Below are 26,719 nucleotides of genomic sequence, written 5' to 3'. Positions count from 1 at the left end.
GACATGGTGGTAGTCTTTTAAGATTGAGACATCACACATTTAAAATGTTTATTCCACTTAAAATAGTAACAGCATTATCCAGAGACTGAATCAACTGATGTTGGGAAAAGGAAAATCTCCAAGGTCCATATGGAATTGAGTCTGTAAAACGTTGCTGTATTTACGGACAATGAAGATTGAATTTGGCAATTGCATTTCCTCCTTTGATCAGGTCACATTCATTATTAAAAGGGGGCCTTGTACGTCTTGAAAGAGTGCCTTAAAATCATTACAGAAAGCACCCTCTCAAGGTTCTTACTCATGGACAAGAGGATGATGCACAATTTAGGGAAATCATGACACCCTCAGATCCCACGGGAAACATTAAGGCACAGTTTGTCCTAACAATGATTTTACTTGCTTGGCAAAGGCAGATCATCCTGGCAGATTCCTCACTCCTTTCTTTAGCTTGCGTTCTTGTAGATAATTTGGTGCTGTTTCATTTTTCCCCCAAAAAGTTGGTAGTAATGAGAAAGAAATGAACTTATTAAAGGCAATGCATAGTTGCTCTCTCATTTCTATTGTTTGGACCAAATCAGGTCAGGTCTGAAAGGAGGTAGGGAGGCGTCTGCAAACGCCCCCACTGGGCCACCTGCGGCCTCAGGGCTCACCAGGACTGTGGGTGGACGACAGGGGCCCGGATTACCTGGCTCATAGCTCGATGCTCAGTCTCCTTCTTTTAACAAGAATCTCATGTTATACTCTGAAAGGTAGAGAGTTAAGGTTTTACAACCAGAAATACCTGATTAATTTAGATTTAGCATGTTTTGGTATTTTGTCTGATACCCATTTTGTTATGGTAGACCTAAGTACTCTACTTAGACATCACAAAATTACATGTAGTTATAAAACGATTTTTAATCTTACTTTCCTCCTCATATAAAGAAAGGAAGAGATTTATCTTCAACCAGTCTTTTTTTTTTTAACCTGAATCTTAAGGATATGCAAATGACCTCGATACTCAACTTCCGGTTGCCGGGATAGAAGTGATGTTTACGAGCACAACTTCTCATTCCCTAAAATGCACTCAGAGGGCTTTGCAGTGAAACAGTTAGGACAGGAGGTGTTTCTAGAGGGTTAATTAATGATCAGGGAACAGAGTTGATGACCTGCAACCATCAGCAGTGACTGGCATTCTCCCTGGCCGATCATTCATTGTAGCTCGTCAGATATTTAACCCTAATTATGATAACAAGCTCTAGGGGAGGTGGCTCTGGGTGGAGAGTTTTGTTTTTCACATTTTGTTCGACTATCAGTCATTGTAGATTTGAATATATTCATACCTATTTGTCGTCTGCAATGGGACAATTAAGCATTACAGTCAACATCCATTATTTTTCAAGAGGCAAATGAAGTAAAAGAATTTTGTAAAATGGCTGCCACATTGAACTGCTCTTAGGTCTCGGGGGCATGTGTGTGTGTGTGAGCGTGTGTACCTGCCTGTGCGTGTGTGTTCAGTGGGGATATGAGACGTGGAAGTTGTGGCTCACAGCGCCAGGCAGCTGTGGGAGACAGGATGCAGCGCCGCCAGAAGTGCTGAGACGTTCCTCATTCCACAGATAAGGAAAGAGTCCCCTTTGTCATTCTGTTAGCACTGCTGAAGGATTCAAGCGAAGTCTTGAATTATTTTCTAATTGCCCTGCAGTGCATCCAGATTTGTTATAGCTGTAGTAACTGTGCTGTTAGTTGAGAAGAAATGCCAGTAGAACTGGAGGAAAATGAGAAGTGCCAGGCTTCACCCCCAGCCCCATCCATTCCATGCCATGTGGTTCTCGGGGATCTTACCAACGCTTCAGTTTGGAGGGTGCTGGCTGTTGTGTTCCCACCCATGCCTGCGTTTCCCAGGCCTATCAGAGGTGTGGTTCTCGTACTGTCTTCGCCTGCAGCAGCCAAACCCTGTCTTGGTAGTGACGGCAGAAACCCCCCTGCCATCTGGCTGTGCACCTGCCGCCCCGCCACCTTGGCCCGCTCTGCCTGCCCTGGCCACGGGGGCCACCTGTCACTTCACTGGGACTTTTGGTGCAGCCTGATGGGAAGTGTTGGAGCTGGGGCCCTCGGGTTCTTCCTCTGGGGTGGAGGGAGGAGAGGCGGGGGAGAGAGAGGGAATACATACCCCGGCCTCTTTTCTCCTGCCTGGCTGTATCTGTTAGTGCCTCCCAGGGGTCGAGGAGGACCGGGAGCCCTGGGGGAAGAAGTGAAGGGGGAGCCTTCTCATTGCCTTGGGGAGGGGAGGGACCACCTGCAGGGACCCTGGGTATGTGCAACCCCCACACTTGGTTCCTTGGACTCCCCTCCTCAGTCCCATGCAGCAGGTGCCATCAGCATTGGAGACCCCTTTGCCGCTGTAACAAATTATCACCACGGGGCTAAAAGCCACACAAGGTGATGATCTTACAGTTCTGGAGGGCAGACGTCCAGCAGGGGCCTCACTGGCATCGGCAGGGCTGTGTTCTTTCTAGGGGATCCAGGGGAGATTTCCTTGACTCCTGGCCCCCTCGTCCGTCTTCTTGCCTCTCCTCTCTCTGGCTCTGGCCCTTCTGCCTCCCGCTTCCACTCTGAGGGGTCCCTGTGGTCTCTGGGGCCACCTGGATGACAGGATGGTCTCCCACCTCAAGGGGGAGCTGTTTAGCAACCTCCATCCTTTCTGCCAGGTAGCCCAGTGTATGCACACCTTCCAGGATTCAGATGTGGGCATTGCTTGGGAATGGTGGGGGGCATTAATCTGTGACGCATGCCTGCTTTACAGAAGAGGGAGTTTAAAAAGGAGCTTACCTAACTGGCCCAGGGCCACATCTCTACTGAAGGGGAATGGGGATTTGCACCCCGGCGGGTCTGATGCCAGACCTGAGGGCAGCCTGTGATGGACACAGGTGACTCTTTGTGCAAGCTCACCAGGCAGCAGCTGCAGCAGCCGTGCACTCAACACTGTCCCTCCCTAGTCTGTGGGCAGATGACGTGAACTTCACTGGGCTTAATTGCTCTGTAAACACTTCAGCCATTTATATTCAAGACCAATGTAAATTGATAATGACATTCATTTCACCAAGTAGGATGTAAAATTGTCTGGTGAGTAAACACAGCTGTGACTGGTGAATGGGTCACTTTCCTAAGCGTTTGTCAGAGAAGACAGTGCACACTGGATCTATCTCACCAGGGGCCCAGGCAGCCGGGGCACTTGGGGGGACCCAGGGCCGCTGAAAACACAAATGCCAGAACCCTGGAGGGTGGTGAGCTAGTGTGGTTCTGTCTGTGAGGATTCAGGGTGATGTGGGAGGCTCTGCCCACCTGGAGCCCACCTGCCCCAGGCTCTCTGGGAGGAATCCTGGCCTTCATATCACGGCACCCTCCACTGGCCTCCAGGGCCTGAGCCTCCTCTTTGCACAATGAATGATCCAGGTGGCTTGTTTGCTAAGCTCCATCGTAGTGCCCACCTTGTTTAGTCTCTACAACATGGTGCCAAGATGAAGCAGGTGAGCTGTGACAGGTGTCTCTTCCTTGCAGAATCCTGAGTTGACTGTGCAGGAAGTTGAGTGTGAGGGTGGAGCTTGCAGGGCAGCCGGTGCAAGGGAAGGAGTGAGCTGGGATGTGCAGGAGCTGGGAGAGTCTCTAGGACGTTCTGATCACACTCACCCCTCAGCTTGCTGTGTTTGGCCTCAGCTGGGAGGCCGGGGGCAGGGCGGGGGCTGAGCCAGGCTCCTGGATTCACCAGTGAATTCGGTGGAGAGAGAGAGGTGCTAGAATAGCATTTTTCAAAGTAGTTTCCCCCAGGACCTAAGACATCAAGCCACCTCCAGGGCCGGGAGCTAAGGAAGGAAAGGGAAGGGAGGGGAAGTTGAAAAGGAGGAAAGGAAAGGAAAGAAGGAAGGGAGCAAGGGAAGGGAGGGAAGAGAGGAAGTTCATTTTCTTCTGAACCAATCCTTTATTTAGAGACTGGTGACTGGCTAAGCACTGGGCTAGACACAGGACGCCAAAGATGAGCACGTGTTGGGCAGGGAGCACCGTGCCTTGCGGGTTGGGGAAGAGAAGCAAGCGACAACGGATGGGTGGAGTGAGGTGACCCCGCACAGCAGCCAGGGGCTTCTCCCTGAGGCACAGTCACTCACACTGGACCCCAGGAGGCAGGGAGGGGAGGTAAAGGGTGTGTTTTGAGCTCTAAGGTAGGAGGAAGAAGGTGCGCTTGAGTCTGAGCTGAGAGGGATGGAGGATGGCTGTCTGGGGACAGTGAGCCTCAAGGAGTGGAAGGCTTGGGGAAGCCCTGCAGTGATCACAGCACCCGTGGTGTGGCATTTCCAAGTGGCCACGGGGAGGTTCCCCATTATGATTATTGACCAAATCCAGAACTTCCTCCCTGAGTTTCATCTGGGAGCCCAGGCCTAGCAAAGCAAAGTGACCGTGTCAGGACCATCTCCTATTCGGTGTAGTTGCAGCTCTGCTACAGCTCTTTCTATCCCTAAACTTCACACCCATCACATTTCTCTCATACGCAGGATGCAATCTAGGAATACAGAGAAGTCCAGTTTCGGCATCTGTGAGCACCTGGCCAGACCTGCTGGTGGAGTGAGGTGGATCAAAACCGGCCCCTGCACAGCCAGGCCTCTTGCCCCCCAGTGCAGGCGGCACCCCCACCACCTCTCCTGGCAGGAGCTCAACCCACAGGACCCTGCTGCCCTGAGTCATGTGCCTTGCACTCTCTGCCAAGGGCTCCTGCTCTGCATCTCATCCCGGTGCCCACCCTTGTTTGCCTCCTGGGCATCCCTCGCACAGCTGTCTGCCTGTGGATGAGTTCTGGCCCAGTCCCTGCAAGGTGCTCTCTGGGGTCCTGGCCCATGCAGGAGGACCCCCCACTGTGCCCCTCTTTGTGCCCAGGAAAGCCACAGTCCTGGGAGAGCACTGACTTTTCCACGAAGATGCTGAGCCTGAGTGCTGCCTAGATGGGGGGGACTTGAGGTTAGGGCGTGACCTGGGGTTCACATCCAACTCACATGGTTGAGTGCAACTGTTCTGGGGAGGGAGGGTGACACCACCTTCTAACCTACCAAGCCCCATCCTCCTCAGGACTCAGGATCCGAGCGAGCAGGGTAGGATATTGGACAGGATGTGGAGCAGGAGGCCCCATCAGAGAGGGCAGAGCACACAGCTCAGAGCCACTGGGCAGCAGGGTCCTGTGGGGCTGAGCCCCTGCCAGGAGCAGGGGTGGGGGTATCACCTGCACCGGAGGTGAGAGGCCTGGCTGTGCAGGGGCTGGGTCCACCAGCAGGTCCAGCCAGGCACCCACAGATACCAAAACTGGACTTCTCTGTATTCGTAGGGTGCATTCTGCATATGAGAGAAATGTGATGAGTGGGAAGTTTAGGCATGCCAAGGATCCCATCTGAATGCGAATTTGCCTTACACACCAACATTCAGCTCCTATGATTCCATAGTAAGTTTTACCAAAGGTTGTGCCTACCCTCTCTAAGAAGACTGACAAAATTAGGTATATTCCCCACCACTCCCAGAAAGGAAGACATTGGCTCAGAGACTCAGGACTTTTACTACCTGATGCAGCCAGCCACATTCCCTGAACTGAGTGACTTACAAACACACTCAGACACACACACAAACGCACACAAACACTCAGACACACACACATGCATATACACACACTCAGACACACACACACGCATATATACACACTCAGACACACACACGCATATATACACAGACACACACACATGCACACACACACTCAGACACACACGCATATACACACTCAGACACACACACTCAGACACACACGCATATATACACACTCAGACACACACAAACGCACACACAGACACACACGCATATACACACACTCAGACACACACGCACATACACACACTCAGACACACACACACGCACATATACACACTCAGACACACACACACACAAACGCATATATACACACTCAGACACACACAAACGCATATATACACACACAGACACATACACAGAGACACACACAAATGCATACACATACACACACATATACACACACAGACACACAGACACACATATACATACAGAAACACATACACAGACACATACACAGGCACATATACACACAGACACACACAGACACAGGCACACAGACACACACAGACACACACGCACATATGCATAGCCTTGCTGGCAAATGCATAAAAAACAATACATTTAAAAAATACATAGATATTGGTGTGTGTGCATTAATAAAACATGTTAGAGATTGACATGCTGCTGCACGCTGTCTGCACCGCACCTGTAACGCGTCTTGGCTATCTTTCTGGCTCAGAGCCTCTCTGTTTCCCGCACCCAGTTCCCTCTCCCTCCAATCCCCTGCTTTTCTCTCCTACCCATCTCCTGTCCCCCGACCCTTGCCCTGTCTGGATGCATGATAACTTCCTCAGAGCCTCCTCTTGGATGGACATCTGGGTCATCTGCTTTGCGCTCACACACACAGTGCTGGAAAGAACATCTTTGTACCTAGGTTTTTACCTTAGGAGTGTTTCTGCAAACATATCGATGGTGTAATTTCACATTATTAGAATTGTTGTCTCAAAAGGTACATGCATTTTAGATTTTGGGCAGCTATTGCCGAATCTTCTCCCAAAGAGATTGAACAGTTCACACTTGTACTGGTAGATTCTGCATGATCTCCTTAGCACTGTAGAGCATCAGACTTAATTCTTAAAGCCATTCTTTGCTTCAGTTGGCATTGCTTTAATTTTGAGTGAAATTGAACAGTTTTTCACAGGTTTGTTGGCCGTTTGTTTTGTGTTTGTGTTCCTTATCTTTCTTATTGAGTTATTTGGACTTGAAAATCAAGGCTGTCAGTGTTTGGCTACAATATTATTACAATATTTTACTGGTTGTTCGATTTTTTTGCCATAGAACAAGTTGTCCTTGATTTTTTTTTCTCATTGTGGTAAAATATATATAACATGAAGTTAACCATTTAACAATTTGTAAGTGTACAATTCAGTGGCGTTAAGTATGTTCACAATGTTGTAGAGCTGTCAACACTACCTATTTCTACAACTCTTTCCTCACCCATAGCAGAAACTCTGCAATGATGAAGCAATATCACAAAGATTTTCCTCTTACGTTTTCTTCAACAACCTTTATAGTTGTAACTTGTAAGGTTAACTCCATTTGAGTTAATTTTTACACACAGACTTCCTCAGGGATGATTTCTGTCAAATTTTTTTATCAGATGAATTGGCCCTACTTTCCTGGTTTTGCATGCTTTTGAGTTTTTTGTTGAAAAGTAGATATGCTAGACATTGTAATGGGGCAACTTTGGTGGAAATGGGATTCTCCCACTTCCCAGAGATCGCTGACGTGGACTTGTGCAGGCTGGAGCCATCCATGTGTGATGCCCATGAAGCCTGTATTCCTCATCGTGTGTGGTGACTGAAGCTTCTGTTCCCTTGTGTTTGCAGTCAACTGAGAACAGCAGCCTCTCTAGTGCTATTCTTTTTTTTTTAGTATTATTATTTGAGACAGAGTTTCACTCTGTCACACAGGCTGGCGTGCAGTGGTGCCATCTTGGCTCACTACAGAGTTCAAAAAATTGAACCCTCCTGGGTTCAAAAAATTCTCCTGCCTCAGCCTCCTGAGTAGCTGAGATTATAGGCATGTGCCACCACACCTGGCTAATTTTTGTATTTTTAGTAGAGACGGGGTTTCACCATGTTGGCCAGGCTGGTCTCGAACTCCTGACCTCAGGTGATCTGCCTACCTCTGCGTCCCAAAGTGCTAGGATTACAGACATAAGCCATTGTGCTTGGCCTCTAGCACTATCGTTACACCAGCCCTAGCTTTTATAAGTGTCTGATCTGCTTCCAGAGAGCTGAAATACTTGCTTCTAATCCCCCTACAGCTTGATGGCAGTCTTGATGGAGACCCAACCAGAGAGCTTGCTATGCCGCCGTTGTGCACGGCAACCACTCTGGTTTTGTATTCTTTAAGTCTGTTAAATTTATACATATTTTTGTTTATGAGTCTGGATCGTAATTAGGAAAGCTCTGCCCATGTTGAAACTATTCAAAACAAACCAGTGTTTAAAACCCTAAAAAATGACCTATATGATACACATGTACTTTAAATAATATGCGTGTAATTGTATGACCTCATTTTTTAAGTTTTAAGAAATGTGGTGTTTCCCCCGTGGCCTCCCTGGGTAGTTTCTGGTGTGGGTGGAGAGGTGCCACTCCCATGCCTTCTTCCAGGCAGAGCTGGAATGTTCCCTCTCCTGGACACAGCAGGCAGGAGGCACGCCTTGGAAAAGATTTCAAACACCACGAGGTGCAGAAAGGCAGTCAGGCGGAGGGCCTGGGGGAGCTGAGAGAGCCTCTGTGAGGCCCCGGTGCCTCCAGATGAGATGGCCAGAAGGCCCAGTGACCCAGGTAGGAATGACCAGGAGGGACCGGGGAGAAGCCAGGGCTCCAGGGAGGGAAAACCGGGAGGGCTCAGTGAGAGCTCAGGACCCAGCGCCCCAGCAGGAGAGGACTCAGGGGCACAGCCAAGGAGTCCTGCACTTCCTTGGAGGGTGTTGGGGTGCAGAGGCTGAGGCAGGGAGCAGGGTGCCCAGGGCGCCCTCAGTTTTTTTTTGTTGTTTGTTTTTGTTTTTTTGTTTTTGAGACAGAGTTTTGATCTTTCACCCAGGCTGGAGTGCAGTGGCACAATCTTGGCTCACTGCAACCTCTGCCTTGTGTTTTCAAGCGATTCTCCTGCCTCAGCCTCCTGAGTAGCTGGGATTACAGGCACCTGCCACCACACCTGGCTAATTTTTATATTTTTAGTAGAAACGAGGTTTCACCATGTTGGCCAGGCTGGTCTCGAACTCCTGACCTCATGATCCACCCACCTCAGCCTCCCAAAGTGCTGGGATTACCGATGTAATTACCACTGTGCCTGGCCAGTGCCCTTAGTTTGAATGGGAAGAGCAGGTTCCCACAGCCAGGAAGCAGCAATGCCTGGAGGTGGCCCGGCATGGTGGCGCCACCATGCTCATGCCTGTAATCCCAGCATTTTGGAAGGCCAAGGGGGGCGAATCACTTGGGGTCAGGAGTTCAAGACCAACCTGGCCAACATGGTAAAACCCTGTCTCTACTAAAAACACGAAAATTAGCCTGGTGTGGTGGCGGGTGCCTGTGATTCCAGCTGCTTGGGAGGCTGAGGCAAGAGAGTTTCTTGAGCCCGGGAAGCGGAGGTTCCAGTGAGCTAAGATCGCACCACTGCACTCCAGCCTGGGTGACAGGCTGAACATGGAGAGCCTCTGAGGGTGGGCCTGGGTGAGGCACTGCTGGGGGCCACCCCTCCTTGGAGCAGCAGCCAGGGAGGTGGCCCCAGTCTCGTGGTTTCCTCTCAAGAACGTGACATAGAAGTGCTTACCCTAGGCCCTCGTCCTGAAGCTGGGCAGAGCGAGACTCCGTCTCAAAAAAAACCAGAAATGCCTGGAAGTGCTGGGCTTGGCACGAGTGAAGCTTGGGAAGCAGGGGGCATAAAGTGTGCCCTTTGGGGCCCCAGCCTGGAGGGCTGTGTTGGGCTGTGGAGCACGCACAGAAGGCTACCAGAGAGGAGGAAGTAGATACCCTCCAGTGTCCTCTCTTCCGTTCCATGGCCCCTCGGTTGTCATCAATGCTCTTGGCTCTAGACCAGTGGCTCTCAACTGGGGAGGGCAAATTTACCCCTGTGGACATTTGGGAACTTCTGGAGGCATTTTCGTTAGCATGGTGGGGAGGGGGCAGGGATCAAGGAGGCTGAGAGACACCTGCAGGGCACAGGGCGGCCCCCAGGGCACAGCAGTCCAGCTCCGGAGTCAGCGCTGCCAGGTTCAGGACCAGGGGCTGCTGAAAAGCCGGGAAGCTCCGCCTGGGCCGTGGCTCCTCCGCCTTCCCAGGGCCAAGTTCTGCTCATCCCCCGCTCTGCACTGCCCATGGGAATTCCTTCCTCCTAGGCCTGCATCCTTTCAGAAGGGTGGAGCACCCACACAGGGTGTGCGTGACGGATACTGCAGCCTTGCTGGAAGGTGCAGGGCAGACACACCGCACCCCGGTCCTGCTACGGCAGCCTCTGTGGTCCTGTGGCTCATGTGGGCAGGGACGACCATGAGCTGCCTGGGCGGCTCAGGTGGCAGAGGCCCCACAAGGATGATGCAGCGTGACTGCGATGAGCCGGGGCTTCCAGAGCCTGACCCTCTCCTCTTACCAAGGGCCCCACGCTGCACATTGAAAACAAGCCTGTAAATAGATTCGAACTGTGAGCTGGTAACACAGCCATTATTGGGATTCTAAAAACAGGTGTAGGGAGAATTGTCGGGTTTTATAGAAAGAAAATGTGCAGAGGCCCCTGCAGTTGTTGAAATTAATGTCTTTTCTCATCAACTCTGTGCTCATCCTAAGCTGAGCCCTGTTTTCATTGCAGACCCTCCCAGGAAGGAGGTGCAGGCACAGCAGTCACTGGGAAGGTGGCCCAAGGCTGGGTGGGAAGACGGAGGGAAGCTCTGCCCAGCCCAGCCCAGCCCAGACTAGTTCAGCCTAGCCCGGCCCAGCTCAGTTGGCCACCCAAGCTGGGCGGGGCGGAATGAGCCAGAGGTAGACACAGAATGAGAAGCAGGTGGGAGGCCGTTGTGATGCTCGGCACATGTGGAAGTCACTCCACCTGTCAGGGCAGAAGCGATGACACTCCAGACCATCTGCACGCTCAGCTTTCCTCTTCCCTCCTGGAGAACCACAGGAAACACCAAAGCACCTTTTTACTTTTTCATTCCAAAAGCTTATCAAACATTTTCAGGGCTGACTGCCTCAGAATGGAAATAAGGGATCATGTCTTCAAAATCAATTTGGCTTTTGGAAGTAGATGGGCGTCCTTAGTGAGGCATGGCCACATGTGAGGTAGGGGGAATCTCGTTATCTGTTGCAGTGGATGGAGAGGAGCTGAGCGTGGGCCTGTTGGAGGTGCTGCTGGGGGTCACCCTTCCCTGGGGCAGTGGCCTCAGAGGTGGCCCCAGTCTCATGGTTCCCTCTCAATAACATGACATAGATTTGCTCATCCCCAGTCCTCGTCCTGAGGCTGAGCAGAGGCTCACCTGTAATTCTCCACCCTCCAGCCCCTCTGGAAGGCCCAGCACCTGCTAAACAGACAGTATCTAAAGAGGACCTCTCTGCAGAACACCACAGTCAGATTTCTGTTCTGCTGAAATGTAAAAGCATGTGTGCCAAGAGGAAACTCGTAGGATTTCACATCAATCTTTAAGAGAAGCTTGTTGTCTTAATTTCTAGATAAGTCTGCTTGAAAGTGAGTGTCACCTGGTGGTTTTGCCAAAGCCCTGAGCTCTGACAACTCTAACCCTGTTCATCTGATTTTCTTTCAGCTGACAACAGCGATGGGTCCAGTTCTGAAGACAACAGGGAAGACCAAGATGTGAAAACCAAGAGGAACCGGTAGGTGGCCATGCTCTTCCCCAGCAGATCTTTCCCTACTGTGTACTCAGGTGATGTAGAAAGAAAAGACATCATTTTGACCACACTGACTACGAGCAAAGAGCTAATTCAACCGCTAGACAGATGGTAAGAGGTCTCAGGTTCTGTCTTAGCAGTGTCTTGGGCACCTGCCGAAGCAGGTGTCTCGGAGGCTTGGGGCACTTCAGACACTGTACACAAGGCCTGCCACCCCCAGCCTACCCAGGCGCCCACATGCTCAGCCCTGCTGTGTTTCCAGAGTCCTGTAGGAGTGGGCATGGGGGCCAGGTGTGTAGGAGGTGCCATGTGTCCAGGTGTGTAGGAGGTGCCATGTGTCCAGGTGTGTAGGAGGTGCTGTGTCAGAGGTTAAGTTTAGGGGTCAGGCAGCCCTGGCTTGGTGCTGCAGCTCTATGTCTTGCCGGCTTGATGACTTTGGGAAAAGTCAGCCAACCCTGATCTCAGGTTTCTCATGTGCAAGATGAGGCTTTGCAGAGGCCCCAGTGGGCCTTGGGACAGGTGGATGAGATGATGCCCGCATACCTGCAGGGTGCACACGGCCAGTGGGAAGCTCTCCTTCCAAGTCGCTGGTCATGGTTTGATTTTGGGAGCTGCCGTGCACCGAGGTAGGGAATCCCTGTTTTCCATCAAGTCGGGGGATGCCTCCTGCCCTTTAACCCCTCCTGTGTGGCTGCTGGTCTGCCCTGCCTTGCCTGTGAGTTTCAGGTAAGGGGGTGAATGTGGAAGTGTGTGTTTAAGTTCCCCAGAACAGGGAGACGGAAGGAATGCTGTGGGTGCTGGGCCCCATGTTTGGCAGAGAAGTGTGGGGAGGATCCTGAAAGGCAAATCAATAAGGGACGCTTCCCAGGCTCTTCCTGAGCTGGGCTGTTACTGGCCCCATGATGCTTGGACGTTCCGTTGGACCCTGGGTCCTGCCACAGCCCACAGGTGTGTTCATCCTGCACCAGGTTCCTGTATCAGCTCTGCTCACGGGATGCCCTAGGCCTGCAACAGGAACCCAAATGAAGTGGTCGGGAAGCTCAGTGTTGTATGTGTTTTCTCTTTTAAAAAATGTACTTTTGCAATAAAAAGTATTTGCCACAATGAAGGGAAAACAAAATCTTGACTCAGAGCCTGTGCGCATTCTCACCTTTTCAGTCCTTTCAACTTTTTAGCAAAGGACAGAAGGATGGTAAGGAAGAGAGGGGAAGAAGGAGCAAGAGCTGGGCTTGAGGGTGCCTAGCAGGCCCAGCAGCCAGGGCGGTCAGGGAAGACTCTTTGCTGGGTGCCCACGGAGCCATGAACAAAACACGTAGAACTAGACCTGAGTGGTTCGATAATAGGCAGACACCACAGAACTTTCAGGAACAATGCAAAGAAGAATAACAGTGTCTTCCCCAAGCCAGGGAGGTGATCAGGTAGGAGGTAGGGCTCTCCTCCCCCAGTGCTCCTGCCGCCTGGTCCCCACAGTACGTGGAAGCCTGTGAACCACTATGTGGGCAGGTCTAGGGCCGCACGTGGCAGGGCAGAGGCTCACTGGCTGTGGAGGGAGGACGCCTCCCATCCACAATCTCCTGGGCAGCTGTCTTCTTGCTACCCCAGATCTCCTCCTTAGAAAGTCACTTTTGGGGGCCAAAGGATGCTGTGTGGGCCACAGGGGATGGACAAGGAGCACCTCTGACGGGGGCTGAGGGCTCCACGAAATGACCCAGTGCAGCCTGTCTGATTTCACCGTCACACGTGGACCTCAGCTAAGCTGGTCTCTGCTGATCTCTGGATATGTGTGCTTAATTTAAAACACAAGATGAGCTTCCTGAGGCACAGGAAACATGGAACGTGGCCATGATTTGATGAATTTTGAACTTGTGTGGGAGGCGGGATCCGAAGCAGCTGGGCGGCAGTCCGCCTCATCACCCGGCTGCACTCCCCATTCCGTGGGGCTGGCCTCAGTTCCCAACAGTTGGCATTTCAACAACATTGAAACGCTAATTTTAGTTTTAATCATCTGAATGACTTCCGTCACTGAAAACCAACTTTGAAACAGGCACGGATGTTTTGCATGGAGCTGCCTCCCTTTTGGCAGCTGTTCATTTCCATGTTGGTTCCAGCCTTGAAGATTCCGTGGGAGAGGAAGACTCTCGGGGAGGTTGGGGCCCCCTCTGAGATCTGAGAGGAAAATGCTTTGGCATTCATTCTGCAGCCAGCCCGAGGACTGAGCACGCCCATCCTGTCCTGGGCATTCATTCATGAGCCGGTTTACAAAGCCATGCCCTCTGTTTGGAAGCTTCACCATAGGGCAGGTTTTCCCAAAGCTCTTCCGAAGCACCAACCTGCACGCCCCCTGCTCAGAGCGAATCGCCCCAGGCCGGGTGAACCATCAGCATCAACGTGGCATTTTGATCCCTCTTTGGGAAGGTTATTGTCAATAAGTCCATGTACTCCTCAAGCTCCTAGCTGCTTTTATGTATTTCTATGTCGTAGAATCTGGCCCAGATAGTTAGAGAACGTGCCTCCAGGGGGCCTGCTGAAATCTGTCCATTTGGACCTGCCCTTTTTGTGTGGATAGCATAATTTTGCCTCATCAAAGAGCACTTAAAAATTCTCCTGAAATGTGTGACTCATCAGCAGCCTGATTATGATGTTTAAGAAACAAGCAAATAAGCTGTGATGATGATTGTTTTGGACACCGGTCTCTACTCCCCACATTTCTTGTGAACCCTGGCACAATCGATACACATTTTGGGCATTCATGCACAGATGGAATTAAATCGATTGTGAAAGTGATTCAGGGCCACATGAGACTTTTCCTGAAATTCTCTCAGAGGAGAAATATGTCACAATGACAAGCATTCAAATTACTGAAATATTCTAATCTCTGTGGTGAGTGTCACTTCAAATAGCTTGTTATTTACTGTTTAGAGGGATGCATTCGCAATGACTGTGCATCTTCCCTGGGACTGGAAAATAGATTCATGACTGCTCGGCCCCTTTCTGCTCAGGGCCTGGAGATGCTGCCAGTTTCTGATGAATGGGTCTTTTCATAGTTCAGACCTGCTTTGATCTTTGGTCTTCTGACTTTATAACTTTCTCTTTCAAATGGGCTCTGGGGAGCATTCCTGTCCACAGTCCCCTTCCTCCTATCCCTCCAACCTCACGTGTGCAGGGTGGTGGTCTCTGCTGAGTGATATCACTGCAGTTGTCTCCCACCTTCCCCCAAGAATGAGCATCTGAGCATCAGAAACCTAGACACCGCGGCTCGAATCACACCTGTGATTTCTGGAATTGCTGCGGTATTTTGAAGTGGAAATATATTTTCTTAAGTCATCAGATTGTTTTGTGCGGCTGTGGCCAAGGGCTTGTGAAATGCAGTGTAGCTTGCATGGGTGCTCACGGGAATGCCCCACCAGTTTGCTTCCTCTGCAGAAGGTGGGCATGTTTTCAGTACTCTTTTCATATAATTCAATTACCCCATATTTATGGTGTAATTACGGTTTGCCAGGGGGTTGATGCCCATCCCTGCAGGGATGCAGAGATCACTGAGGGAGTGGGGGAGTCAGTTTCCCTCAAAACTCAGTACTTTCTTCACAAGGCTGGTTATCAAATATTTGGCTCACTCTATCACCACTTGGAGGTATAAATTTATCACAATCTCAGGTACTTTCATCTCCCGTAAGAGAGAACCTATTTGTTCTGTATTATGATAAATGACAGGTTAACTCTTCAGGGTGATCATCACTTCTGTGGTAAGAAACGCTCAACTTGAATGAGGAGGAAGAGAGGGTCAGAGCAGATCACAGGATGACAGGCAGAGGGACACGGGGGTGTGGCCCTGAGGGGACAGCTAGGGTGGGAGAAGCCAAAGAGAAAGTGGTCATGTGAGGGTGACACGGGTGATGTGGTTTGCCTCTGGCTGTCCATCCAACCCTCATCTGGAATTGTAATCCCTATGTGATATGGTTTGGCTGTGTCCCCACCCAAGTCTAATCTTGAATTGTAGCTCCCATAATTCCCACGTGTCATGAGAGGGACCCAGTGGGAGGTAATTGAATCACCAGGGCGGGTCTTTCCCTGGCTGTTCTCATGATAGTGACTAAGTCTCACGAGATCTGATGGTTTTATAAAGGTGAGTTTCCATGCCCACACTGTCCTTGCCTGCCGCCTTGTAACATGCGTCTTTCGCTTTCCACCGTGATTGTGAGGCCTCCTCAGACACGTAGAACTGTGAGTCCATTCAACCTCTTTTTCTTTATAAATCGCCCAGTCTCGGATGTGTCTTTATCAGCAACCTGAAAGTGGGCTGTGTCAGGGGAGGGGACTTGTGGGAGGCGATTTGATCATGGGGGCAGTTTCCTGCATGGTGGTCTCATGATAGTGCGTCTCACAAGATTTGGTGGTTTAAAAGTTCGTGGAAGTCTCCCCTGTCCCCACTCTCTCTCCTGCCACCGTGGAAGACAGGCCTTGCTTCCTCTTCAACTTCTACCATGATTGAAAGTTTCCTGAGGCCCCGAACCATGCGGAACTGTGAGGCAATTACACCTGCTTTCTTGGTGGATTACCCAATCTCAGGTAGTTCTTTACAGCAGTGTGAGAATGGGCTAATACAACAGGTTAGGTCAGTTCAAAAGATCCCAGGAGAGGAGTGATTTCCATCAAAGCCAAACAGTTCTATTGTGATAGAAGAGGCAGGTGGCGTAAGATGGTCCAGTGTGTGCTTAGCTGCCTGGCGCTGGGTTGAAAAGGCTCTACAAATATATGAAAAAACAAATATACCCAATTAAGGAGTAATAGTTATTTTACCTGCTTTTAACTTTTTATTATGGAAAAGTTCAACATAAAAGCTGGAATAACACAGTTCGCCTCCATGCATTCATTTCCCAGCATCAACTCAAGGCCAGCGTTTTTCTGCTTTAGTCCGTGCCCCTCTAGATTAGTTTGAAACAAACCCCCAACATCATATAAATCTTATCTGTAAACATTCTAGAATATAATACTACAATATAAAGAATTTAAAAATGTAAGCGTGGTAACGTAGTCACATCTTAAAAAACAGAAATAATTCCTTATCATCATCAAATGGGCTCCCAGCCATGGTTTAAATTTCCTTGATTTTTTTTTTTTTCTCTTAGAGGTTTGCTTTCATATCAGGACTAAGTCAGTTTTGGGTATTGCCCTCTGCTTCTCTCTCCTAAGCCTCTTTTAACCTGTTGGTGTTTTCCCTTCTATGCTTCATTTTTATTTTCTTCATTCGTGTTTGAAGAAGCAGGAGATTTTTTACAAGTGTTGCATTTCCCATCATTTGGACTTAGATCATCGCATTCCTGGAGCATGGTTTGGACACAGATCATGCCTGGGGCATGGTTTAGGGGCGTATTCTTCTGTCCCCTGTATTTTTGGTAAATCTGCAGTCGGATCGGAGCTTTATCAGGGTCAGGTTTGATTAGTGCTCCGGCAGGACTAATGGTGGCTTTGAGTTCCTTCCATCAGGAAGCAGGTAATGTCGGCTCGTCTGTCTTTTCGTGATGCAAGCAGGTGATTTACCTTGATCTGTGACTTCCTTAGACACTGCTAAGTGCTAATCTCTTAATTCTGCCATTTTATTCACATTTACTAGCTTGCCTACTTTTATAAAGAGGAACTCACCCTCATAAACTATTGGCTCCCTCAAGGTATTGTTTAAACTGAAAACACACAATAAACACTTGATTCTTTCCTTTAACAATTTCCAAAATGCTGCATCGGTTCCCCGGTATCCTCGAAAGATGACCAACTTACTGTGAATTGGATGTAAACATAGTTGATGTTTTAGTCGATTTTAGTTACTATCTTTATCCTTTAGAAGACAATGATAGAGCTAATTCTTGGTGATTCTTGGTTCATTTTCCCAGACATGAGGTGTATCTTATAAAAATGTAGGTGGATGCCTTTCTTCTATAAGGGCATTTTCTTGAATTGCTTTCATGTGTGTTCTGTTTCGTGGCTTGGAGTCACCTGTGAACTGTTTGGTTCGCCCTCGGCTTCCTCCTGGGTCACCTCCTTTGCGCACTGTTGACGCTTTGTCATTATGCTCTTTCTGGATTTCCTCTTCCCTTCCCACTTTCTATTCCTTCTATGATGTCATTTATGACATCTATTCACTCTTGGGTTCGTTCTAGTTTATTCTTCATTTCCACTTTTTCCCTTTCGTTTCTAATTATTTCCCAGATTTTCTCAGACTGTTTTTCAACTCTTTACTTTGGCCAATATTCTTTTTTACTCATTTTAAAATAAGACATATGCTGATATTTTATAACACCTATTTTTTTTCTTTTAATATTTAGCTCCTTTTTGAATAGTCAGCTGAATTGTCATTCAATATCTGGGTGTGCCTCCCTGTGGTTCCTCTGCCACCTGGGGATGTTTCTCTGAGCATCAGTCCCTCTTGGTAGTGGTCTTGATAGTGGTATGTGGGGTGGGACCATGGTGGTTCTCTGTCATCCCTGTTTAGATGAGACCGGATAAAAGCAGTGGCCCCGGGCAGCATCCCAGGTCTGTGGCTCTGGGATTCCATCCTAGAGTCTGCTATTGTGACACGGGCTGTGTCTTTGGGGGAACTGTCTCCAGGTCTGTGGTTCTGGGACTCCCTCCTAGAGTCTGTGATTGTGATGGGGGCTGTGTTTTAGGGACCTGTCCCTTCACTCTGCACTGCACTCTATCTGGACCTGCCCCTCCATTCCCTGGCATCTCTGTCTGTTGAGGCAGCTGCTGTACTGAGCTCACCAGTCTGTATTTAGGGCCCAGTTTTATCTGGCATGAGATACTCCCAGGCCCTGCCCTTCCAAACTTCCTGGGCCACCTGGGCTCCTCCAAGGTTTGGACCCTGGAAGGCTTCTGCTCACGTCTGCCTCTGCTTCCCATCAGCCTCTTAGCCGCAGAGGCCCAGGGGCTGCCTCCTGGCCTGGGAATGCTGCTCATGACAGGGTCGTGGGCTGGCTGGTGCTCAGGGCCTGGGACGTGCCTCAGTCTCTGTCTCTGTCAGGGCCTGGCCTGGAGTTGCCCACACACACTGGCATCTCTGTCAGGGCCTGGCCTGGAGTTGCCCACGCACACTGGTGTTCCTGTGGGGGGTTCTTCACCCATCAGTGTATGATGATGTTGTCTAAGGGCCTTTTGTTCTGTTACTCTAACAATTCGATGTGCTTAGACTCTGGGGAGGTAAAAACACTTCCCCTCTGCCTTTGTGGTGTTTATTTTCCTGCCGTTTGTTTTTGTTTTAAATCTTAGAATTCCTTAGAATCCTGTGTCCCGAGATGCCTGTGACTGGGCTGATGTGTCTCCTTCAATATTACCTAAAATCAACACCTGGAGGCAGCAAGTAGAGATAAGAAAATAGGTTTTTGTTGTTGTGGGTTTGCTTTTTCAGTGATTAATCAGCCTCCGTCAGCTATGCCCCAAATTCTCAAGTCAAGGTGCCCTGACTGTCTCCCTCAGCTCTTATCTGGCCCCATCCAGAGTTTTGAGAGCTCTGAGACCAAGATCTCCCGTTGAGAGCTTTGGTAATTTTGCAAATGGTACCAGAAGACTACCTGCCAAAGGACAGGACGTGGCCTGGTGTCTGTGCTGCCCTGGGTGGAGGTAGGTGCTGCCTCTCTGGAGCCACCAGCGTGAGTTCCCACATGAGGAGACTGCACAAGTTACAGGTGCAGAAACAAGTCCTGGGGAGGTGCTCAAGGGCCTCCTAATTAATTGCTGGGGAAGCCTGGCAGCCGGCACTGAAGCTGGATGAACACGGTCCCCAGCAGAGTCTGTCGCAAAGCAGGAGCTCAGGCCAGAGCTGCCGCCTGGTAGCACAGAGCTGCCCCGCCTCCCGCAGCTGAGAGCTGGCTCAGAGCTGGAGCTTGCTGCTCACTGGGATTCCCGTGGCTCAGAGCTGGAGCTTGCTGCTCACTGGGATCCCGCCCCCAGCCAGAACGAGGCCACCAGCAAACCCTTTTCAGCAGGTGTTTCACCTTCTGAGTGGCTCGTAAACCTCAGCTGGCAGAGACTTCAGCCCTTCCCAGGCCTTGGTGAGCCTGCCTCTCAGCATGGTGGAGGGTCCAGGAGGCCACCGCTCCCATGACCTGATCACTCCTCACTCTGTCCCCTCTCCCCAGCATAGTCCATGTGCCACAGCTGCACGGACAGCAAGTGCACACGGGACAGATGAGTGTGGTCACACTGAAGACTAGGAGTGAGCTGTCCAGCCACGGTGGGGCCTGTCTGGCCTTAGGCAGAGCCAGGAATTGGTTTGTGATTCCCGGAAGGGGTGAAGCGAGCAGGGCAGAAGCAGGGGTGCTAGGCAGTCAGGAGCTCACCAAGCCAGACAGGCCAACAGTGAGTCTGTGGCTGGGGCACAGGTCCCTGGAGATTCCAGGCAACCCAGACCCCAGCTGGGAACTCACAATCGCTCCTCCAGGAGGATTTTGCATATCTGCCCATCCTAGAGCCCCATCTCTGTGCACTGGGCAGTGTCATCTCTGCATCTCTGTGCACTGGGCAGTGTCATCTCTGCGTAAGAGCAGAGGGACAGCTGCTCCTGCTGAGTTCACCCAGCTGCCTGCAGAGTTCCTACTCAGGGCCAGCACCAAGCCCCACAGCCAGGGTTTTGCTGGTGGCCATGATCCATCCTGGGGAGGCATCCATCTCGATGCCATCACTGGCTGTGACTCCCGACCATCCACGTGAGCAGAGCAGAGCTGGCGGAACTGATGCCCCTGTGCTCCCATCTCACCCGGGGGCCTGCAGCCCACCCTGATTGTTGTGCCAATCTTCCTTACAGCTGCCAGAGGCACGTTTCTGCACTGCACAGTGTCGAGGCTAAAAACCTAGAGAATACAGATCTTTCAAAGTTTGTCTCATCTGAAGACTATTTGTTACAACCACATGTTAGAATGTGTGAGACCCCATAAGGCAAAAGATTCCTGCAGAATTTCACATTGTGTCTAACACCAGATTTACAGTCTGGCAGTATTTTGATGATAAATTCCCAGCCCTCTTTGCTGAAAGAAAGAACAGGTTCTTCCCATCCATAAAATAAAAAATAATAATAATGAGATGTCATCCACATGAACAGAGGGCTGGAACCCAGCCTGGAGAGAACGGATGTGGATGATCAGAAGCTGCCAGAGATGACGAAGGTGAAGAATCATCACCACCACCATCACCATCATCATCATCACCATCATCATCATCTTCATCACCATCGTCACTGTATCATCATCATCATCACCACCGCCATCTTCCTCACCATCATCACTGTGTCATCATCATCACTGTCATTGTCATCAAAACTATTTCTAGACCAGCCATTGTGTTAAATACACAGACTGGCTGTCAGCGGGGACCCCTGATGGTGGCATGGCACCTGCAGGCTGAGACAAGACTATACCAGAGGCAGGCCAGGTCCGAGGGGGCATCTCTCTCACTGTGCCCACACCTGGGCCTCACAGCTCATCACCAGCATGGGTGGGTGGCACTGTCCGTCTGCAGAGCTGCAGCTGGGAGACCTGGCACCTGCAGACTGAGACAAGACTATACGGGAGGCAGGCCAGGGCCGAGGGGGCATCTCTGTCTCTGTGCCCATGCCCAGGCCTCACAGCCCATTACTAGCATGGGTGTGTGGAGCCGTCCGTCTGCAGGGCTGCAGCTGGGAGACCTGCAAGAGGCATCTGTCTGGCACTTCCTGTGGAACATTTTTATGAACAAGCTGGATGAAGACGCAGGAGGCCTGTTCATCAAATTTATAGGAACTGCAAAGTTGGGAGGCAGAGCTAATAAGTTGATGGCAGAGTCAAGATGTTTAAATATTTCATCAGGATGAAATTAACAGGATCCCATTTGCATCATAGAATTGCAATATTGCGAGGCATTTTCAGATCATCTGGTCGGAAGCATGTATCTTACCATGAGTAAGGTCCAGAGAGTTTCCATATTTTGGCCAAGGTTGTACAGCCAGTCATCTTCACCTGTAAGGCTTAAAAACACCTTGACCTCATCACATCTGCAGACAGGCCTCTCCAGAATCGGGTCCTCACTCACATGTCAGCACTTTCCCCACATCACATGGCAGCACCCTTGCAGAGTGACGCCATCTCAACCTGTGTCAGTGTCTATGTCTCTTCCCTGCTCATGTTCTGTCTTGAAGCCATGGTCCACTAGAATGTCTGCTGTTTCTGCAGAGTCTCTCAAATGATTGTGTTAGCGGGAACACCAACCGGAAGCCCACCACTGGGACCCCTCTGGCACTGACAGTCTCTGCACTGTGGATTTCAGCCCTGACACACCTGTGGCAGCTGAGGCTTCGCATGTGTGTAACTGTTTAATTCATGTCCCACTAGACTGTAAGCTCCTTGGGCAGTGAGGGGCTCCTTGTTCCAGTTACAGCCCCGCTGTGCCTAGTACGGGTGAACACACTGCACCTGTAAGCTGGAGAGGGAGGGAAGGAGGGAAGGAGCAGGAGGGGTTGCTCTGACAGGTCGATGAGGACCATCTCGCTGAATCCACACGACAGCTCTAAGTGAGTGCTAGGACCACCTCATGGGAGCACGCTGCGGCTGAAGGCATCAGTGCATTTGCCCACATAGAGGTTTGGATCTTGATCCATCCAGCTGGGCTGTCTGAGCCTCCATCCATCTGGGTAATGCTGTGATAAGGCACCTGGGTGTCAGCTTGCGAGGGAATGGGTGGGTGCCTCAGCCTGGCTGGGGAAGCTGAATATCACACATCCCATTCCTCTAGCCTGGAGCCAACAACTGCTTGGTGTTTGTCATTTCTCTGCCAGGGCAATGGTTCTGACTTCAGGATGGTTCTGCAGAAAGGATCTGGGTGGAGAGAAGTGCCTCTGAGGGTTTAGAGGTGAGCTCTGTGCCCACAGTAGGTGTGCACAGCCCAGCGGCCTGAGTTCCTCCAGCCTCAGATGGATAATTAAAGTGTCTTGTTCACAAAGGGAAAATCATGGCTGGGGTTGCAGTGCCCAGGACTCAGCTCCACTGGGTCTTGGATTTGTGCATTTTACCTGAGAATGTGGTGCCCTCTGCACATGGGCAAAATCAGAAAACCTCAGCTTTACGTCTGTACCGGCACGGGACAGATGCACGCTTGCGCACACACACAGGCTCACACACACACGAATCATTAACAGATCAATTGGCAAGCTCAGAAGCTGGGGGAACGGACAGAACCAGGAGAAGAGAGCCCCCATGCTTAGGGGTAGGATGCTCACCACACAAAGGGGAAGAAGGCAGGGAGGGGCTGACCCTGGGCGTGAGGGCCCCCTGCCCAGGGCGATGGTGCCCAGATTTCAGGAGCACCTACCCTGGTTAAAGGTTAGCCAAGACCAGGCCCCTTTCAACCTATATATTGGACCTGGAAAACTTCCCAAATCCATGGGTTACCTTAATGAGGCTTCTGTGATGCAGTAAGGCTCTCTCCCCGGCTCTCAACCTGCAGTGCTTGTGCACACTAATTAGTGTGTCCTCGGGGATGCTGCCTTTACCAGCAGGAAAACTGTGGCTTGAGCTATCTTTACTAGAAGTATTAGAATTTACTTTTTGTTAAAGGTACAGAAATCATTCAGCCATAAGAATATCAAAAATATATTTAGCTGGTTTGCATTTGCTTTCTACTGATTCTAACTGAACTGATAGCCATTTGGAAGGCATGCCGCAGTCCTAAACAGAGTATTGTGTTGAATAAGCTCCAACACACCATCACCACGCAGTCAGAATGCGCCTATTCTTCTTATTTCAAGTTGCAACAATACACGCCTTGTTTCACATTTCTATTTTTAACTAACGAAAATTTATTACAGGGAAATCCTAATTATACCCTTTGGAATATGATACAATTGGAAATCCACTGGTAATATTCTTTTCTCAAAATTCCATGTAATTGCATAAGAAGCAGAGAATGTAAATTCTCCTGGAATAGTTGGTCTATAAATACAATTCTCTAATGGGCTGAGCAATCTTTTTGTTTCTTTGCACATTTTGTATTTGTTGGGATTAATCCATATTATAGCCCCTGTGAATGAAAACCTCTTGTTAGACATAAGGCATTGTATATTCTCAGCACATCCTAAGCATGGTACTAATGAATTTCCCAGGACCTTGGACAGACCTGCCAAGTGAGGAAACGCTTCTCACTTGGCAGGTGTTGGGAGGCCTGGACGGCCGGGTCTGGCCACTAGATGACCACATGTACCTTTTCTTGTTTGCCCCCTTACCTCCTCTCCAAATGAGGAAGTAGTGTAATCTTTACCTAGCATCCAATTCTCCTGGGGGAGACCCACGTGGGCCACATGAGCCTGCATGGTGGGAGCTGTCCTGTGCATTGCAGGACATTTCACAGCATCCCGGGTCTCCACTCCCAGGTGCTGGTAACATCTCCCCAGTTGTGGCAGCCACAAATGTCTCCAGACCTTGCCAAATGTCCCCTGGGGCAAAATCATCCCCAGTGGAGAACATGGTGCTGTTGTCAAAACCAGAACTGGACAGTAGTTAAAGCCGTAAAAACAGATTATATTTATGACTGTTGCAAAGGAGGAAAAGAGACCAGGCTCAATTCCAGATTTGGCATGGAAAAGCAGGAGTTGATAGCCATGGTCAGGGTTGGGGGTCAGTGGATGGAAAACTACCAAGAGCAGACCTCAGGGATCAGGGGGTTTTGGCTGAACCAACCTCAGCAGATTCTTGCTGAGTCAGATCTGGGGCCTGGCAGAAGATGAGAAATCTGATAAGGTGTCCAGGTGAGCAGATTAAGGGAAGGGTAGGGAAGACTATGGCTATCAGTTTAGCGGGACTCTTGCTCACATTGGGCAATGCAAAGGCGAGCGTGGACGTTCAAAATCCTAGGCCTACTGAGGAGTTCAATGGAGCTTGGGGAGACTGTGGCCCAGGAGAGACTCTTACCTCTAGACCAAATTAGAAAGCCCAGACTACGGTTCGAGAAACTCACAATCTAGATCCCAGGGTGAGCTGGTTTTGAAAGGAGCAGGTAAGGCCCATGCCTTTAGATGCACACATTCCTGCCATTCCCAGATCTCCAAGCACTTAGGGAGCTCCCAGAATGTAGGAGGCCCTAAGCCACTGCTTGTGAGAGGACTGCTCTTCATGAATGCTGGCTGAGCTTGACCTAAGTGCAGCTGAAAATAAGGGAGCTCTCAAATGGGTGGTCTGATGCCATGGGTAGGTGTGGGAGCAGGGCCAGGCCAGGGAGCAGGCCCACGAGGGCTCAGCATGGTCAGAGTGAGGGTGCGCCAAGCCAGCGTGGGTTGAGTCTGCCTGTCCTGGAGAACAGGCTGCATCCTGAGTGGCGGGTGGCAGCTGACGGACCTGCTCCCAGGCAGGGCAAGGGTGGGGAGGAGGGGAAGCCAGACACAAGAAGAACGGCGTCTGCATTTTGCCAGACATTTTCTTCCAGCAGCAAACACTTGGTTTTTTCAAAAGGATATTTCTAGATGCTTCTTAGAATCCAGTGTAGAACCATAAAGAGACCTATCCACGTGCGATTAAAATAATGCAAGGGGGAGAGTTGGTACTTGAAAAAGGCGGGCCTCTAGCATTTCTTCCATAGGAGTGGGGTCCCGCCTCCCTGCCCTTGTGGTTCAGAAGGGAGTGCTGGTCAGCTGCCCAGCCCAGCACGGTCAGCTCGTGGGGTCCCTCCCTCCCTGCTCACCCTTGATTCCATCTTGTGCAGCTCCTGCTGCTGCCCACAGTGTCCGGGGCCTTGGCAGGGGCCACCCCTCTGCTGCGGGAGGGAACTTCTCCAGGGCCCCTGGGTGATCCCATTCTCCACTGTCCTCTGTGCCTGGGGAGGGGTCCCAGCCTCCTTCTTTGTCACTGAAGTTTCCCTTTGGAGTTAGATCTCAGGACATAGATGGTTCTGCTCATAACTGTCTTCCAGGCGTTTGTCCAGAACGAAGGGGCCGTGAGTGAGTGAAATGATTGTTCAGATGAAAAGCCTGCTCCTTACCCCTCCATGATCCCATCTCTGCAGCAGCACCTGAGGCCCGGCTTCCCTGACATGGGCCATGGGCCGTGGGCAGCACGGGGACCTGGAGTGAGGGCCTGCCCAGGAGACATGCCAGTTGGCAGCTGGTGTGTGGTTCCACCTGCACCTGAGCTGCAGCTTCTCACAGCTGGGCCTGGGGCTGGGGCTTCAATTCCAGCCTCCCACCCTGAACACAGCCAAGCCCCGTGCCTGCCAAGAGCAAATGTGCCACCTTTGAGGGGGAGACCGCCTCAGGCTTTATAAAGAGTTGTCAAGGAGACTGTGCTTCTGAAAGAGTTACCTTAAGGAGGGTTTGTAAAGGTTGCAATAAAAACCAGCTGGGTCTCCATGAGTGTGTCTAACTCTCTGCGTCTTGTGTCCCTGAAGGACCGAAGGCTGTGGGAGTCCCAAGCCAGAGGAGGCAAAGAGAGAGGACAAAGGCACAAGGACGCCGCCCCCGCAGATCCTCCTGCCCCTGGAGGAGCGTGTGACCCACTTCCGAGACATGCTGCTGGAGAGAGGGGTAAGGTGCAGTGGCTGAGGGGCCACACTTCTGCGGCAGACCCTGGGGAGCAGCAGCTGAGTGGCCGTCCCTCCCTGAGGGTCGCCTCCTCCTCACTGAGTTCATGATCAGGCTGAGTGACTGTCCTGGCCTGAGAGATGATGTGTCCTTCTTACTGAGTTCCTATTCAGGCTGAGTGACCGTCCTGGGGCCTGAGGGACGCCTCCCCCTTACTAAGTTCCTGATCAGGCTGAGTGACTGTCCTGGCCTGAGAGATGATGTGTCCTTCTTACTGAGTTCCTATTCAGGCTGAGTGACCGTCCTGGGGCCTGAGGGACGCCTCCCCCTCACTGAGTTCATGATCAGGCTGAGTGACTGTCCTGGCCTGAGAGATGATGTGTCCTTCTTACTGAGTTCCTATTCAGGCTGAGTGACCGTCCTGGGGCCTGAGGGACGCCTCCCCCTTACTAAGTTCCTGATTGTGCTGAGTGAGGCGCAGGTGCTAAGTGAGTGGAGGCCGAGGGGCAGCCAAAGTGGGGAGGAGGTCCTGCTTCGCCTCTGAAAGGAGAAAGTGCCTTTGTGGTTTCTCCTGTGGGCGTGAAGCCTGAGAGGCCGGCAGGTGGGGTCCACAGGGAGGCCGGGTCCTGGGTGGCCTGAGGGAGCACCCACTGCGCAGATGAGTTTCCTGCGGGAGCTGGACCAGGTC

At 50.8% G+C, this 26,719-nt stretch overlaps 1 protein-coding gene across 1 annotated transcript in view; it reads left to right on the top strand.

Moving 5' to 3' along the window:
- Window positions 1-26,719, top strand: part of TCERG1L (transcription elongation regulator 1 like) — a 245,318-nt gene that overhangs the window by 194,562 nt on the left and 24,037 nt on the right. Inside the window, exons 8-9 of the mRNA XM_054436467.2 lie at window positions 11,423-11,492; window positions 25,899-26,034. Of these exons, the coding sequence (XP_054292442.1) occupies window positions 11,423-11,492; window positions 25,899-26,034 (206 nt within the window). The remainder of the gene's footprint in view (window positions 1-11,422; window positions 11,493-25,898; window positions 26,035-26,719) is intronic.

Source organism: Pongo pygmaeus, chromosome 8 (assembly GCF_028885625.2).
Source record: "Pongo pygmaeus isolate AG05252 chromosome 8, NHGRI_mPonPyg2-v2.0_pri, whole genome shotgun sequence".
NCBI lineage: Eukaryota > Metazoa > Chordata > Mammalia > Primates > Hominidae > Pongo > Pongo pygmaeus.
This window is presented reverse-complemented; position numbering and strand designations above follow the sequence as displayed.